Genomic DNA, 15,875 nt, shown 5'->3' on the forward strand with positions numbered 1-15,875 from the left:
GACTGCCTTCGGCTCAGGTCATGATCCTGGAGTCCCGGGATCGAGTCCCGCATCGGGCTCCCTGCTCGGCAAGGGGTCTGCTTCTCCCTCTGATCTCTTCCCACTCGTGCTCTCTGTCTCTCATTCTCTCTCTCTCAAATAAATAAATAAAATCTTAAAAAAAAAAAAAAAAAACAAGAAGGAGCATTTTTCCTGACCTTTAAGTATGAGGAAATTTTCCCCAGAGGAAGTGGTAGCTAAGCAGAGACCTGAATAGATTGAGTTAGCCAGGGGATAACCAACCAATGGGATGAGGGGGTGTGTGTTGGGTAGAGGAATTTATTTGAAGACCCAGGGGTGAGAAAGGAAAGGTTCTGTTCATGGAAGTAAAAGAAGGTCACTTTGGATGGAACTTAGTTTTTTGGCAAAAGGAACAAAAGAGCAGAATAATGAGGTAAGCTGGGGCCACATTATGTAGAGCCTTATAAACCATGGGGAGAGCCTGGACTTCATCATGAAGACCATGAAAATCCAGCGCAGACTTGTAAGCAGGGCTATCTGTGTGTTAGAGGAAAAACCACGGTACGGAGAATGAATGAGAAGGGGCAGCTGCTGTAGAAATCCAGGGAAGAAACACCAGGAGAGGAGCAGTAAGGATAGGTCTAAGTAGATGGATTTGAGAAATCCTTAGCAGGTAGAATCAAAGAGCCTTTGTGATTTGCTGTGTGTATGAGATAAGGGAGGGCAGGAAAGAATGAACAATATCAAAGTGTCTGGCCTTAGCTGCCGGTTGGTAACGGTGCCATTCACTGGTAGGGAACAGAGGAAGGTGGGTCTCATACAAGGAGCCTGCATAGAATAAGAAAATTCGATTAGAAACCTGAGTGATGAGAGCCCAAAGAACACTGAAGAGCAGGACGGTGAGAGAAGAGAATAAAGAGAGGTGAGGAGTGTATGGAATTAGAAACCAAGAACATAGGAGCATTTCAAGAAGGCAGGAATGGTAGTAAGTGTCAAGTGTTGGAGGGAGAGGTCAAGTCACTCATAAAGACTGAGAGGTATCCACTGGTTGTTTGACAAGGAGATCAGAGGTGACCAAGCGGATTTGGGACCCACACAGGATCATGTCAAGACTCATGGCAAAGAGCAAGACAGAGACAGGTGCTAAAGCCTCTTAGTGGGTGAGAGAGAGATAATCGCCACGTTGCTAGATGACAGAATGGAAGAAGTACAAGGTGAACGCCAGACACCTCCAAGGATTTGATATGAGGGCAGGGGTGCAGTTTGAAATTAATTCTTAAAGAGATAATAATAAATCTGCACTGCACTCTAACAGACGTCTATCACAAGGAATATTTTGCTTGCTCTACCCTCTTTTGAAACATTAAAGGGAATTTTTTGTTTCATTCTACAAACTAAAAGGACATTCCTATGGCTCTGTTGTGCTTTCTTTGATTAGGGATGTTGTGACATTACAAGCTGAAAGGATTTTATCCTATCTTTTTATATTTCCGCTTTCAATGTAATTCTTACTTCCTGAAGTAAAATTTAAACTAATTTCCTACTAAAAAGATATACACATAAATCAGTGTATCACACACAGCTCATGAGGAAGTGTTAAGTGATTTTAGTAAGAATTATTTGCCCATGTGCAGGCTGCAGTAAAAACTGCCAAGTCTGGAAATAGTTTTAAATACAGGTACTTTCTCATGCCTAACTAAAAGAGCATTACGCCATTATTCCTAAATTGAAGTGGTATATGGCACCTATAATCTGATGACTCTAAGAATCTGTACTGTGCTAAAGAAAGAAACTGAAAAATCTGGCAGCGTTTTCTGACTTATAGTCAGAATAGTATGAGAAGTCGCCTGAACATAATCTTCCTTCAAGCAGGTTTTTCAAGCTAAATATTTACCTTTCCTGTAACAAATACTAAAAAAAAAAAAAAAAAAAAAAGATTTAAGGAAAAAAAATCATAGAATTCTATACCTAGAAAAAAATTAAGACATTACCTGCCAACTACGTTTTCCTTGGTCACAAGGTAGAACTTTAAACCATCCTTAAAAGATAACCAACAATCTGCAGAAGAAATTTGACAAATGCCTTTGGTGTGATGCTTGCTGTTGTTGAAAAGGTCAAATATACAAGACATTCTCCTTGAAAACTAGTAAGTTTTACTTGGGTGTCCTACCTACAATTAGATTAGTCATTAGGACTAGAAGTAAAAACCATATTGACAGACTTGAAAAGAAATGGCTCATTAAAATTCATTTTTACATATACTGTTATGATTTGTTAGGAACGTCTTTAAGGATGTTCTTCTCTACATTTTAGAGGGCCCTCTTTATGAAAACTCCCAGAAAATTTTCCTTCTGGTTTTCATAAGAAAGACCAGGAGTGCTTCCCCCAAATATCCATTGTATAATGCAATATATGGTCTCTCAGCCTGAGACTGAGTTCTCTGTTGATTACGTGCTAATATTCTAGGGAACATCTTTAAATTTTCCCCACCATCAACATGGAAGATTTCCAGAAAAAACATGGAGCAGAAAATAAAATTCGTGCAGAGAATGGAGAAGAGCATAGGAAAAACTCCTACTACACAGCATACAAAGGGAATTTGTTTTGTGGCCATTCTGGATGTGTGTGTGTGTGTGTGTATTTTTCTTTCCGAGCTTTTCATCACATAGAACCCACTATTTAAATACAGTGCATTAATTATTTACTGCTGAGGAATAAATTGTCCCCAAATGTAGCAGTTTATAACAGCAAACATTTATATCTCACAGTTTCTGTGGGTCAGGAATCTGAACACAGTTTAACTGTGTCCTCTGGCTCAGAGGCCAGGTCACAGGCTACAGTCACCATATGGGCAGAAGCTATGGTCTTCTCGAGGCTTGATTTGGGGAGGACTGGCTTACAAACTCACTCACATGACTGCTGGCAGGTCTCAGGTCCTTGCGGGCTATTGTCTGGAGACAGTTCCTTGCCACATGGAGCTCTCCATAAGACTACTCTCAGTGTGGTAATTTTGCTTCCCCAGAGTAAGGACTCTGAGAGAGAGAGATACAGAGACAGAGACAGAGACAGAGGAAAAAGGGAAGCAAGACAGAAGCCTAATCTTAGAAATAATCATCCATTGAGGTGCCTGGGTGGCTCAGTCAGTTGAGTGTCCGGCTCTTGATTTCAGTTCAGGTCATGATCTCAGGGTCATGAGATAGAGCCCCGCATTGGGCTCTGCACTGGGCATGGAGCCTGCTTAAGATTCTCACTCTCTGTCTTCCCCTCCCCACCACTTGCACATGCAATCTCTCACTCTCACTCTCGCTCTCTCTCAAAAAAAAAAAAAAAAAAAAAAAAACCAACAACAACAAATAAAGGAAGGAAGAAAAGAAATAATATCCCATCACTTTACTATATTTTATTCATTAACAGCTAACCACTTGGTTCAACCCACACTCAAGGAGAAAGGAGCACAAGGGCCTGAAACCCAGAAGCGGGGAACATCGGGACCATCTCAGAGGCTGCTCACTACACACAGTTATAGTCATTTTCTCCTATAACAGGGATTCCTCTTTATTCCAATTGGGATCTGAGTGGAAAACAATGGAGCTTGATAGGTTTGCCTTAAGCACAATGGAACTTATTTTAACTTTCTTAAACAATAGTCATGGGAGCAGAAAATGGAATTTACTTGGTCAGTCAGTCTTTAACCACTCTTTGGTCAGTCATGAAGCCCTTTCCTGAATATGGATTTCTAAAACTTTATTTTTTGCCTAGGAACTCATTCTCACTACATTCTAACCTGATACAAGTTATTCCTGGAAAAAGGACAATGAGATCCTTTATCTTAAAACAATCTCATGGTCCTATCAGACACTGAACTTGGCTACAAGTTAGTTACAACTGTCCAGGAATAATCTGTGTGCATCAAGGTCAAATCTTTCTTCCAGATTCCCAGATGATCCTCTTTCCCTCACAGTCTCTCTATTCCCTCCTACTTATTTTAGGTGGGTCAACTACATGTTTCAAATAGCACAGGACATCACAGTTTATGCCTTGTCTCCTATTATTAATAGCACTCCTTTTCATTTTCAAAAGGGTCCGGTTTGGATAATGAATTACAAAATCATCCTACTTTTAGGTAATACTTTCTGGTTTTCTTCTTTATTTCTACTCTGGCTTTTTGGGGATTTGTTTTGGAAGCTAAAGGGAGTGGAATCAAGAGAGCATGTTCTTTTGCTAGTGGAAAGGGTGCAGAGAAGGACAAAGCAGCACTGAATGAGGAAGCGCTCATTGCTAACTCTTCCCAATCTCTCCATTCTCCAAGCATTGGTGCAAATGTGACATGTATTTAATAAAAGTAGAAAAGGCTCAGACTATTGAGCAGAATTTGAAAGATATATTTGGCAAGGATAAAATACACCTAAGGACATTAAAAACAAATAAGCTAAATTCACAGGAAAAATATGGGTAAGCCTGTTTTGACTCCCTCTTGACCCTTCTGGGCAAATGAGAACTTCCCGGCTAGCTGTAAGAGCCGGCAGAGCAATCCGCATAGCAGATGGCTCCAATCCCAAGCCAATTATACAGGTCACAATCTCCCAGTACAGTGCTTTTCCTGGACTACAGTGGAAGAGAGAACGTAGATATGCAACCATGTGATTTACTATCTACTCTGCCTTCAACCAATGTCAGGGAAGAAACATTGCTACTATGTGCAGTGCTATGCCCAGAAGCTTTCAGGCTCAGGCTTAATTTAATTATTACTATTATTTTTTTAGTTCAAATTCTTCCCCTCTCATGACCTCATCCTTTGCCTTCAGCAAACTCCTCCCTAACTTTCCCAGAAGTACGAGTTGACTTGAACACATGTTTCCCTACCTCCAATTATTTCTCCACTCACACTATAATATTACTAACATGGAAAGGGGGCCTGTTGCCATAAGTTCAGCCTCAGTTGGATCCTCTGTTCTAATTGATCAAATTCCAAATGTGTTCTTGACTTATCTTAATTCTGTAGACAGAAGAAGGCAAAACATTTCATAATTCCTCTGACTTATTATACATTTACCCCTATCTTCATAAGGCCCCACTGTCCTATGTCTTTTCTCCTAAATTCACTAACTCAACTCACTTATTTCTAATAATCAGGGATGACATTCAAAGTGTTGCAAACAGACATGGCATGAGAAGCACCAATCAGCATGGATGTATTCACCAAATCCAAATGTATACTAGAGGTACACAAGAACTGAACCAGCGCATGCTAGCTACCAATTGATCCAATGATACCTTGAAACCGTTCCTTCCTACTAGCAAATAGATTTCTCCTCTGATCAATTATTGCACATTTAATGACCTGATTGGCCATCTGATATCATCACAATATACAACTGAATATGAATTAGATTTTCATGTGAGATTCATGCATTCCTTTTCTGTCAGATCATAGTTACAGTGATTTTGTAAAAATCATTTTATATATCCCATTCATAGGAAGAAAGACACTTCCTAGTTGAGGTAGGAGTGGTCACATGTGGTAGTCAGTGGTGTTATTCCAGGTACGTGGGATGACTGCCGTTCCCAGCCCTCTTGTGCTTGGTTGGGGCCAAATAAGTAGTTCTCATCGAAGTTGTGAGCAGAAGTTACATCACTTCCAGGCAGAATGTTGAATTACTTCCCTGAGACCCGGGTAGCAACTAGCAACATTATAATGTAGCTACTATTTCAATCATGGTCTCGGAAGGAGGAGGATGAAGCAAAGCCCTCCAGCTGACTCACAATGAAATGTAGTGTGACCAAAAAATAACTTTTGTTGTCTTAAGCCATTGAAATTTTTGGATTTGTTACAAAGCAGACTCTAACCTATCCTGACTGACGTATCTTAGTTTTAAGATCTTACTGTTGGAGGGGCGCCTGGGTGGCTCAGTGCTTAAGCAACTGCCTTCGGCTCGGGTCATGATCCTGGAGTCCCAGGATCGAGTCCCACGTCGGGCTCCTTGCTCGGCTGGGGGTCTGCTTCTCCCTCTGACCCTCTTCCCTCTTGTGCTCGCTGTCTCTCATTCTCTCTCTCTCAAATAAATAAATAAAATCTTTAAAAAAAAAAAAAGATCTTACCGTTGGAGCCTCCTGTTTTGTATTCTAATTCTGAGATACCAACTTCAGTAGCTTTTAACATGGAGTCCATAAATTCCCTCACATTGTACACAAGATTTAGGAGGCTGGGAAAAAGGGCCCTGGGATCTCAGGGTCCTGGGATCGAGCCCCACATCGTGCTCCCTGCTCAGCAGGGAGCCTGCTTCTCCCTTTCCCTCTGTGATCTCTCTCGCTCTCACTCTCTCTCAAATAAATAAATAAATAATCTTAAAAAAAAAGAAAAGAAAGTTAACCTTCCAGTGTGATTCTCTCCTTGACGAAAACACAAGCAAGTCCCTTATCTCTACCCCCAAAAAAGGCATTATCCTCCTGTTCTTAACGCAAGAGTAGAAGAAGTTGTGGACATTCCTGACTGAGCAGCTGGAGTAAGGTTCACAACTGTGCTGCAGGTGATGCTCGCTTGACAGGGAACCATTTGAATGATGAAGGATTTCATTCACAGAAGTCTGTTTACGGGTTTTCAGCAATCCCTCAAGAATAATGATGGGCTTAATATGGGTTGCAAAGAGGATGACTTATCACAGAAAGGTTGCTTTCTCTGCTCACGCTGGGTCTCTCTTATTAATTTATTACATTAAATTATATAACTTATGATAAACCTTAAGCCGCAGGCTATCATACACATTTTCATGCCTGGAAAGTAATTATTTCCTACACATTCACCACTGGGAGAAAGGAATCGAGATAGAAATTTAAAATGTTCATTATTACTTAGTCTCTAGTAATGGATACTCACACACAAGCACACAGGCATGACCGCCACATCATTAATTCCCATGATATTATCCCTAATTCCACCAAATGTTCCCTCTTTTCAAAAAAAGTCAAACTTAGCAAATAATCATTTGGTAACTTAATATTATGTTTGATTTCCTCCTCTGAATCCTGATGAAATATATTTGCTCTCTATATTTGCTTTTCGTTGATGAAAAATAAAATCAGGAACAGTTTATGTATATTCATAAAGATGTATTCATAGCCTTTGAACTGGGTGCTGTGTATTCCATATATTAATTTGACTCTGTAATTCAAGTATATTTAAGATTATGTATGATATATTATGGCATAAGAAATTAACATTTATTGAAGGCCTACTGGTTCTAGGCATTTATTGGGGCATTTTGCATAAAATTGATAATGATCATCATAGTTGAATGATAATCATTAACATAAATTATTTCATTTCATTATATTGACCAAAGTACTTATTGTTATTATTACAACAATTAATATTTATTGAGAGCTAAAGTCCTTGAGAAACTAAAATATATATTCTATTATTATAAAAGCAACTAACACTTACGGGGGGCTCATTATATGGTGGCACCATGCCAACTGCTAAGCACACATTGTGTTCTGTGATTGCCACAACAACCCTAAAGTAGTACTAACATCCCCATTTTACATCAGGGGAAGTGAGGTTCAGAAAGTGAAGTTCACCTAGGGTCACATCGCAAGAGTGTCAGGATGAAAGTCCATGCTATTTCTATTACATCATTTCGCCTTTCATACAAAACAAAGCCGATGGCAACCAAGATTAAGGTTAGTTTGTGTCTCTACTTTAGAGGCATGCATTTCCCTAAGAGTAATAATAATGATGATGAGGCTGATAATAGTAAATCTACTAACAACCTTATAACAACAACTCATATCTTAAAAATGAGAAACAGTCTAATTTCTCCAAGTTATTTTTGCCAGTGAGTGGCTAAGATGGGGCTAAAAGCCAGGTATTCTGATTCCTGGATCAGAATTGGTTCCCCCTGTAACAAGCTGATAAGCTATGATGTGGGAAACAAAGGCAGGAGAAGAATTATTAAATTTCTTTACTACCTAGAGCCACCGACAAGTCCTCGAAAAAGGCAAAGTGGCATTCCTCTAGGGACTCAACTGCCTCGATGTTAATACTTTGCTAAGGGCAAAAGGCAATCCTAGCCTGACCTCCCCCACTCCCCAGAATTCTGTAAATCTACTTTAACGTATAAAAATTCCTTTGGAAACTTCCTTTATCTCTAAACCCCCCAAGATACGTGTTGGCAATCATCCCCCAAGCAGATGGCCCACCGATATACATCTGCAGGGTCTCATGACTAAGGTTTTATTAGACAGTAATAAATGACCTTTTCCCAACAATAGCTAGCCCGCTCAAGGTCCTGGAAACCTTGCTTCCAAAATTCCTTAGAGACTTACGCTATCCCTAACCCCCTCACAAGTTGAAAGCATATAACGGGCCACTCCTCATGACCCCGGTGCAGCTCTTCCTGTCCACGGGTCCTGTTCCCGTGCTTTAATAAAATCACCTTTTTGCACCAAAGACGTCTCAAGAATTCTTTCTTGGCCATCGGCTTTGAACCCTAACATCGTCTTCCTACATCAAGCTATGTAATGAGGGAGTTGGAATAAATAACTAAAAACAGTGCTCACGGAACACACTCATCTTAAATGTGTCAAAACAATGTCAATTCTGGACATATAATAATGCAACATTGATTGTGTTTTTCATTAATGTTTTAAAACTTCATCAATTCAGACTACACTAACAATAAACTTGTGAAAACTTGAGTAGGTTGTGCTATTTTACGTTTATACTATCAAAACCAAGTAATGTGAAACCAATAGTATTAAAAGCAGCAAACTAAAACACGATGAAACCAGAGAGGGAAACAAACCTAATCATAGGAAATAAACTAAGGGTTGCTGGAGGGGATGGAGTAACTGGGTGATGGCACTGGGGAGGGTATGTGTTGTAAGGAACACTGGGTATTATGTAAGACTGATGAATCACAGGCCTCTACCTCTGAGACTAATAATACATTATATGTCAATTAATTGAATTAAAATAATTTTAAAAAATAAAAAAATAAAAGCAGCAACTAGGCCCTACAGCTCTCGGGCTTCAGGCTGAATAAGTCTCCCTCTCCTCTGCCCTGACCCTCCCCCTCCTATTCTCCTTCCCCTTCTCTCCCTCCGCCTCTCTCACCAAACCTGCCTCCCTCCCTCCAGCACCCCACTGAGTCAGCGCCCTTGACCAGACTCAGCCATTGATTTCCAGCTTTTCTTCTCACCAGCCCATTCTCAGCAACCAGCCTGGCCCCTTACTCCCAGCCTTAGTAATTAATTGTACTATTATTGTGAATTAATCGTACAAGCAAGTCAATGTTTAGCCTAATTAAGAATGAAGCCAACAAATTATTTAAAGCACCACTCCAGCAGAATTTGCATTCAGCCTTGTATTAGCAGCCAATCAAGCTTTTCAGCTATTGACTCAAGTACTTGCAGGCTTCCTGTAATTTGGTTAGTTTCGGTCATACAAAAACTGTATAGTTTAACATTACTAAAGACTATTTGGATTTTTTTTCTTGCCATTTCCCACCTCTAAATCGCCTTTAAAATCAAAGAAACACACACAGAAACATTCCTTCCTCAGCATGTAGCTACCAGTGTGAACAACGGTAGCAGGTCAACCAACTTTGTACTTGAAGAGCAGTAACAAGTGAAAATCATGTCTCTTAACGGGAAAAAAAAAAAAAAAAAAACCACGATGAACCAGGGCTGCTACTTCTAGATCAGTAGTGACTAAAAAGAGAAAAAAAAAAGTTTGAGTAAGGAATCTGAAAGCATTAGTGCAGGTTTTAAAAATAACGAACTTAGGAAAGAAAAAAGTACTGCCTGGAGTGAAATTCCACCCTGAATTTTTCAATTAAAGTGTAACTCAGCTTTGGGAGAAATAATGGACTGGAACCTATACCTCTGGCAACAGAAACTGAAACTATAAATCAGAGTCTTTTCTGATACAACACGTGGACGCATGGATGGACCAGATTAACAGTCATTCATTACAAAATGAGGTAAGAGTATGGGGGGGTAAGATCTAGGGCAGCTGTGCACAAACACCTGAGGAACCATTAGAGCCTGAACAATTTCTTCCAGCCTATGGACAAGTCTATGCCAGTCTCCTGCTTGTTGATATTTCCTATTCGTCCTTGCTTGCTTTTGCTGCCCCCTCTGTACATAAAAGCCATGCATTTTAGATTGTAGGGAAGTATTTTATTTTCTTAAGATTTTATTTATTTGAGAGAGAGAAGGAGAAAGCACAAGCAGGGGGAGGGACAGAGGGGGAGAGAGAGAGAGAGAGAAGCAGACTCCCAGCTAAGCAGGGAGTCCAAGGAGGGGTTGATCCCAGGACCCTGGGATCATGCCCTGAGCGGAAGGCAGAGACCCTTAACTGACAGAGCCATCCAGGTGCCCCATAGAAAGTGTCTATTTTATTTTATTTTATTTTTTTTAAAGATTTTACTCATTTGTCAGAGAGAGAGAGCACAAGCAGGGAGAGCGGCAGGCAGAGGGAGAAGCAGACTCCCCGTTGAGCAGGGAACCTGATGCTGAACTTGATCTCAGGACCCTGGGATCATGACCTGAGCTGAAGGCACATACTTAATGGACTGAGCCACCCAGGCATCCCTGGAAAGTGTCTATTTTAAATATTCCCTCCTGTCACCTCCCCTAAGCCAATCACCCTTATAGCATACTCAGAGTGTGTTCATCACACCCAGACATTTAATGAGTGCTCCACATAAGTTCTTACTTACTAAAACAAAACAGAAGAGAGAGACAATCTATTCCATTTTCATTACACCCATCACCTAATTTGTACCATCATTTTTTTCCAGGTTCTGAATATGAATATTAATACTTATTTTCAAAATTGCCTGAATCACTTTGTCTCATTTCTCAATTTTTGTCTCTGCAACACCTAACACATATCGATGTATTAATTAATATTTGTAACACTTCTCTGGAAAAGGCTGTATATTAGAAAAAATAAAACGTTCTTTATCATTAACCCTAGAAAACATCAGCTTCTTCATATTCTGCCCTAAGTAGGATGTACTCTTTGGAAACTTATTCCAGTTCACAGAGGAAATTTTATGTTTGTCAAGTGTCTGATCTCCTCCATGCTAAATACAGTATTTATCCTTGTAATACCAGAATAAGTCTATAAGCATATAGATATATATGTGTGCATATATGTGTTTATATATACTATTATTTAAACTTTTCTAAGAACATAAAAAGGGGCCAAGCACATCATAAGTGCTTATTATAAAGATCACTAGGTGGATTTATTGAAAAAGTCCATTAACAATTAGGAAGGCAAATATTTCAACCCAAGTTTCAGAAATTCAAAAGGAGCAAGATTCTCTTCAGAGAAAACCTGTCTTTGACAGGTCCAGGCAATCCGCACTGAAAACATGCCCTCTGCTGCCATCAAGTGGCTATTTTCAGAATCGTTTTACAAATATAACGAGACTGCACGCTTTGCTTTCCTACCATTTCATTCCTTACACGTTATACATATTATTCTTTGGGGAATTTAGATATTTGAGAAGGCCAGGCAAATTTTTCCTAAACTAGGGCATTACACTTTGAATGCTGTGAAAATTCCATGACTAAGAAGTTCTTCGGAAAGATGATGTCACAAAGGGTAAAAACTCTTCCCAGCCCTAGACTTGCTCAGTTTCGGGTCAGTAAAGACCTCACCATGGATTCTGAAGCACATCTCTCTTTATTTCTGCCAAACAGATTTCTAAATAGATTGGCCTTAAGATACCTAGTTGAACAGGGAGGGAAAAAAAAAAAGAAAAAGAAAAAGAAAAACCTGGGGGTGGAGGGAGTCATTTAGAATCATTTTTAACTAAGGCAAGTCCCATCACTGTGGAAGAAAATGGTTTCATGTTTCTCACTCCAGTGAGAACACCAAGAGCAGCCAACTTGACTCTTATCAAGTCAGTTCTGGCTAAAACTCTTAAGGTTCATTCAGACAAACCTAGGGTTTTTGTTCTCTATAAGGAGGGATCAAAGGACTCTAGCTGAACCTAAATTTACAACCAATCCTAAAATTGGGGAAAAAAGCAAATCATTCTAGGGAATCCTCTTTGAAATCCTAAAAGAGCCACAAACCAGGACACACTGGAATCCTCAATGCCAATCAAATTCATTGTAAATAATCCAGGATTCCCCTCTACCACCAGCAATCCACAGTCACAAAACTAGTCAATCATGATATCCACATGCCTATTCCTTCCACAGCCTCTGGCTCCATCATTCCTTGCCTTACAAAGGATGAGGCAATGCTTCAGATAACATGGTGTCTCCTAGAGAACCCCAAAAGCACAGTTGTATTTATTTTCCCTACCACCTGATTTTCCTCCAATTTACATTCCAACCTTAAAGTACTCACTAGTTCAAATGGCATGTGTAATTAAAGTTGGTAATATGTCTTTTATAAATTGTAATTTAATTTTTTATTAGCAAAACTAAACCACTTGTCCCTTGCTTTGGATTAAAAAAAAAAAATTAAAAAGTGACCCCATGAAAATGTCCTTCTGAACAAGGATGAGGCATATTGGTGAAGAGTTCAAGAGTTAGTCAGAATATGGAATACTGTATTTAGTCTGAAAATAAAAAAGAATCACTTTCGGGCGCCTGGGTGGCTCAGTTGGTTAAGCGACTGCCTTCGGCTCAGGTCATGATCCTGGAGTCCCGGGATGGAGTCCTGCATCGGGCTCCCTGCTCAGCGGGGAGTCTGCTTCTCCCTCTGACCCTCCTCCCTCTCATGCTCTCTGTCTCTCATTCTCTCTGTCTCAAAAAAAAAAAAAAAAAAAGAATCACTTTCAATTTTAGTTAAGACAGACACCCATAAATTCTTATTTCCTGCATATACCGCCTACTTGTTTCAATTTTCAAACACAGCTTGAAAGATAAAAATACAAAGGAAGACTAATAGACCTACAGTGATTGAGCATCAGAATCAATCAGCAATCAACTCTGTACCAGCCTGACAGCAGGAGGTATTACCAGAATTCACTACTTAATCGCTCAACTCCTTGTTTAATGTCTAAAGTAGAGACTGAATTATAATGTAACTTTAGACAAGTGACAGGACATCCCTGGTCCTCAGTTTCCTGATTTGTAAAATGAAGATAATAAAAACACCTATTGCGCAGGGTCATTGTGAGGTTTAACTGAGTACTGGTACTGAGTGCTTAAGAACTGTTAACCCTCTGTAAGATTGGTTTTATAATTAGCTATTGAGTGCTCTACAGTGTGCCAGGGATGACCTATTATTGCATTTAGTTTATTACTTTTAAATCTGCTTCTTTCCTCAGAATAAATAACTTCCAGTTAGCAAAGACCTCAGTAGCTCCATAAAATAAAAAGAATAAAAAAAGAATTAGAGAGGAAGTCAACTTCCAAGCAGAAGCTATATATACTATTTTGACATATTATCTTCAGCAAGTGCTTAAAAAAATGTAAGTTTTTTATGGGTCCCTTCCTCTTCTGGCCCCAGTGCTGTGTGCACAACAAATCTCTGACAGACTTCTGGTTGTGTTGGGTAATTCCAAGAGGACCGTTAGCCATTGCATTAATACAGGCATGCGCTAAGGCTGAGGCTGCTCCTGACGGGCCCGAGTTAGAGTCTGGAACGCCACCATTTAAAAAGAGACCCAGTAAAGGGCATTATTTGAAACCCAAGAAATAATCACAAACAAAGCTTGTCAGTAACTTCTTTTTTTTTTTTAAGGTTTTTTTATTTATTTGACAGAGAGAGAGAGAGAACAAGTAGGCAGAGCGGCAGGCAGAGGGAGAGAGAGAAGCAGGCTTCCTGCTGAGCAGGGAGCCCGACGTGGGGCTCGATCCCAGGACCCTGAGATCATGACCTGAGCCGAAGGCAGATGCTTAATGACTGAGCCACCCAGGCACCCCAAGCTTGTCAGTAACTTCTTAAAGCCTGAACATTTGATCTAAATATCACATGCCTGAATTTATCCCTTTACTATTCATTTTCTTTAATGGTGGGGGAAAAACAATAAAATTTTAATTGAGCTATCCCTCTTAGCAGTGAACAGTGCTGGCTAGAATCTATACATAACATCAAAACAATTGCTCTCCAGAACTGGTCGACAATCTTGCCTAGCCTACATTTAGAAGAAAACGATATCACCTCACTGTCCAATCTACTGGGGAGAATAGATGGAAGCATTCCTTAGGAACTATGTCAGTATACAATATCTAAAGTGGTTTATTTTTGTCAGGAATCTAATTCTTAGCGCTATAAGCTAAGCCATTCTCCTTGTATTCTGTTCTTAAAACTTACTAAGAGCAAATCAAGAATTGAAGAAAGTTACAAAAAAATAATAATAATAATAATAATAACAAAAAAACCCCCTACAATCTCCTTGTTAGCACCTCTTCATGCCACGGTGATTTGATCAGTGATTTGATAAGTATAGATCACAACCCTGCATTTAATACAGGGTGGCCCACTTTTAAAATGACCCATTTATAACAAAGGTCTCTCTGTTGGAACGATCAAGAGAGTTTAAAAAAAAAAAAAAATGCCACCAGTATCAGATACTTTTATTTAACCAGGCATTGCAGAACAATGAAACTGCAAATCTGGAGACCTTCATCTTATCCCAGCTTTACTAACTGTGAGATAAACAAGTCAGTTAAGATTTCCGGATTCTCATACTCTGTGGTTTTACTGAAATTATTACCTGCCCTCAAACTACCCCGCAGAGAAGTCCTCAAGTAGAAAGAACACAAGTATCGCAGAACGCTATAAGCTCCTTGGAGAAAAGAGTCTAAATGCTTTAAGTAATAAAAATGCACAGATTATCTTTATTTACAGTAGAATATTTGTGAAGAGTTAGGCTACTATGAACTAAAAAAGTCCCTTTGAATTTTTAAGAGTTTCAAACATAACACTCACCACAGTAGAAAGGGGAAAGATAACCTACCCCATGTTCCCATCCATTAGAAGAATCGTGTTGTATATGTGAGAAAATATGAAGAGAAACAGAATTGTGCTGAAGAACATTGTCATCCATGACCCATGATCCTCTCGAAACATTTTTAACCGGAGCAACTGACCTGCAATATAAGATATTATGAGAAATCAGTGTCCATCATGACTCACAATTCACACAGCTTTGCTTTCTTTTACTGAATCTCTCTTATCTCACTATTTTCTGAGATCTTTGCCATAGAATTGCCTTATGGGTCAAACCACTCTACTAATGTCCTTTCTGTCTTTGGTCAATAAATGATCACGGATGAAGTTCAAGACAGTCCCTGTATCATCCTGGAGCAAATAATACTAACATGAGACTCGAAGATAGTTCAGAGATCGTTCATGATGCTGCCCTGAAAACAAGAGGAATTAGAGCGCTGACACCTATTTTCTATTTCACTAATGTGTCTTTGGTTTCCTGTATACTGAAGCTACTTCAGGCAAATGGTAGAGACATTGTGTAAGTTCCACATAATTCCCTTTTGCTTCCATAGGCCCACCCCCAGTCCTGACCAGACAACAAAACTGAGGCAGATCCAATTGTTGAAGGTACATGAAAACTTAAAAGGAAAAATATGGTGGCTGCCATAAGATCCAGACGACATACCCTCACTCTCAGCTAAAATACCCACACTTGCATATAGGCCTGTGCGTAAGTGTGTGTGGGCTGAAGGGGTCAGATGGGGGGATGGGAGGGGGCAGGATGTACATGTGTTACGGAGCTTGGTGTGGCTCCCAGCAAAAGGATATTTCCACCCTGATGCCTAAAATTCCATTTACATAGATAAATGCTAAGATAAGAAAGAATCTTAAAATGCAAATATTTCAAGGAGGGAAAACATGTATAGATGAATACTAAAAAAACATTACTAATATCAGAATT

The 15,875-nt window shown here is 39.6% G+C and overlaps 1 protein-coding gene across 2 annotated transcripts in view; it reads right to left on the reverse strand.

Annotated features, from left to right (window-relative positions):
• Positions 1–15,875, reverse strand: part of TMEM117 (transmembrane protein 117) — a 499,951-nt gene that overhangs the window by 364,026 nt on the left and 120,050 nt on the right. For both annotated transcript variants that reach the window (XM_035002830.1, XM_035002829.1), the window contains exon 7: positions 14,940–15,072. In XM_035002830.1, the coding sequence (XP_034858721.1) occupies positions 14,940–15,072 (133 nt within the window). The remainder of the gene's footprint in view (positions 1–14,939; positions 15,073–15,875) is intronic.

The sequence above is a fragment of the Mirounga leonina genome, unplaced genomic scaffold (assembly GCF_011800145.1).
Source record: "Mirounga leonina isolate KUSES-001 unplaced genomic scaffold, KU_Mleo_1.0 Mir_126, whole genome shotgun sequence".
Classification (NCBI taxonomy): Eukaryota; Metazoa; Chordata; class Mammalia; order Carnivora; family Phocidae; genus Mirounga; species Mirounga leonina.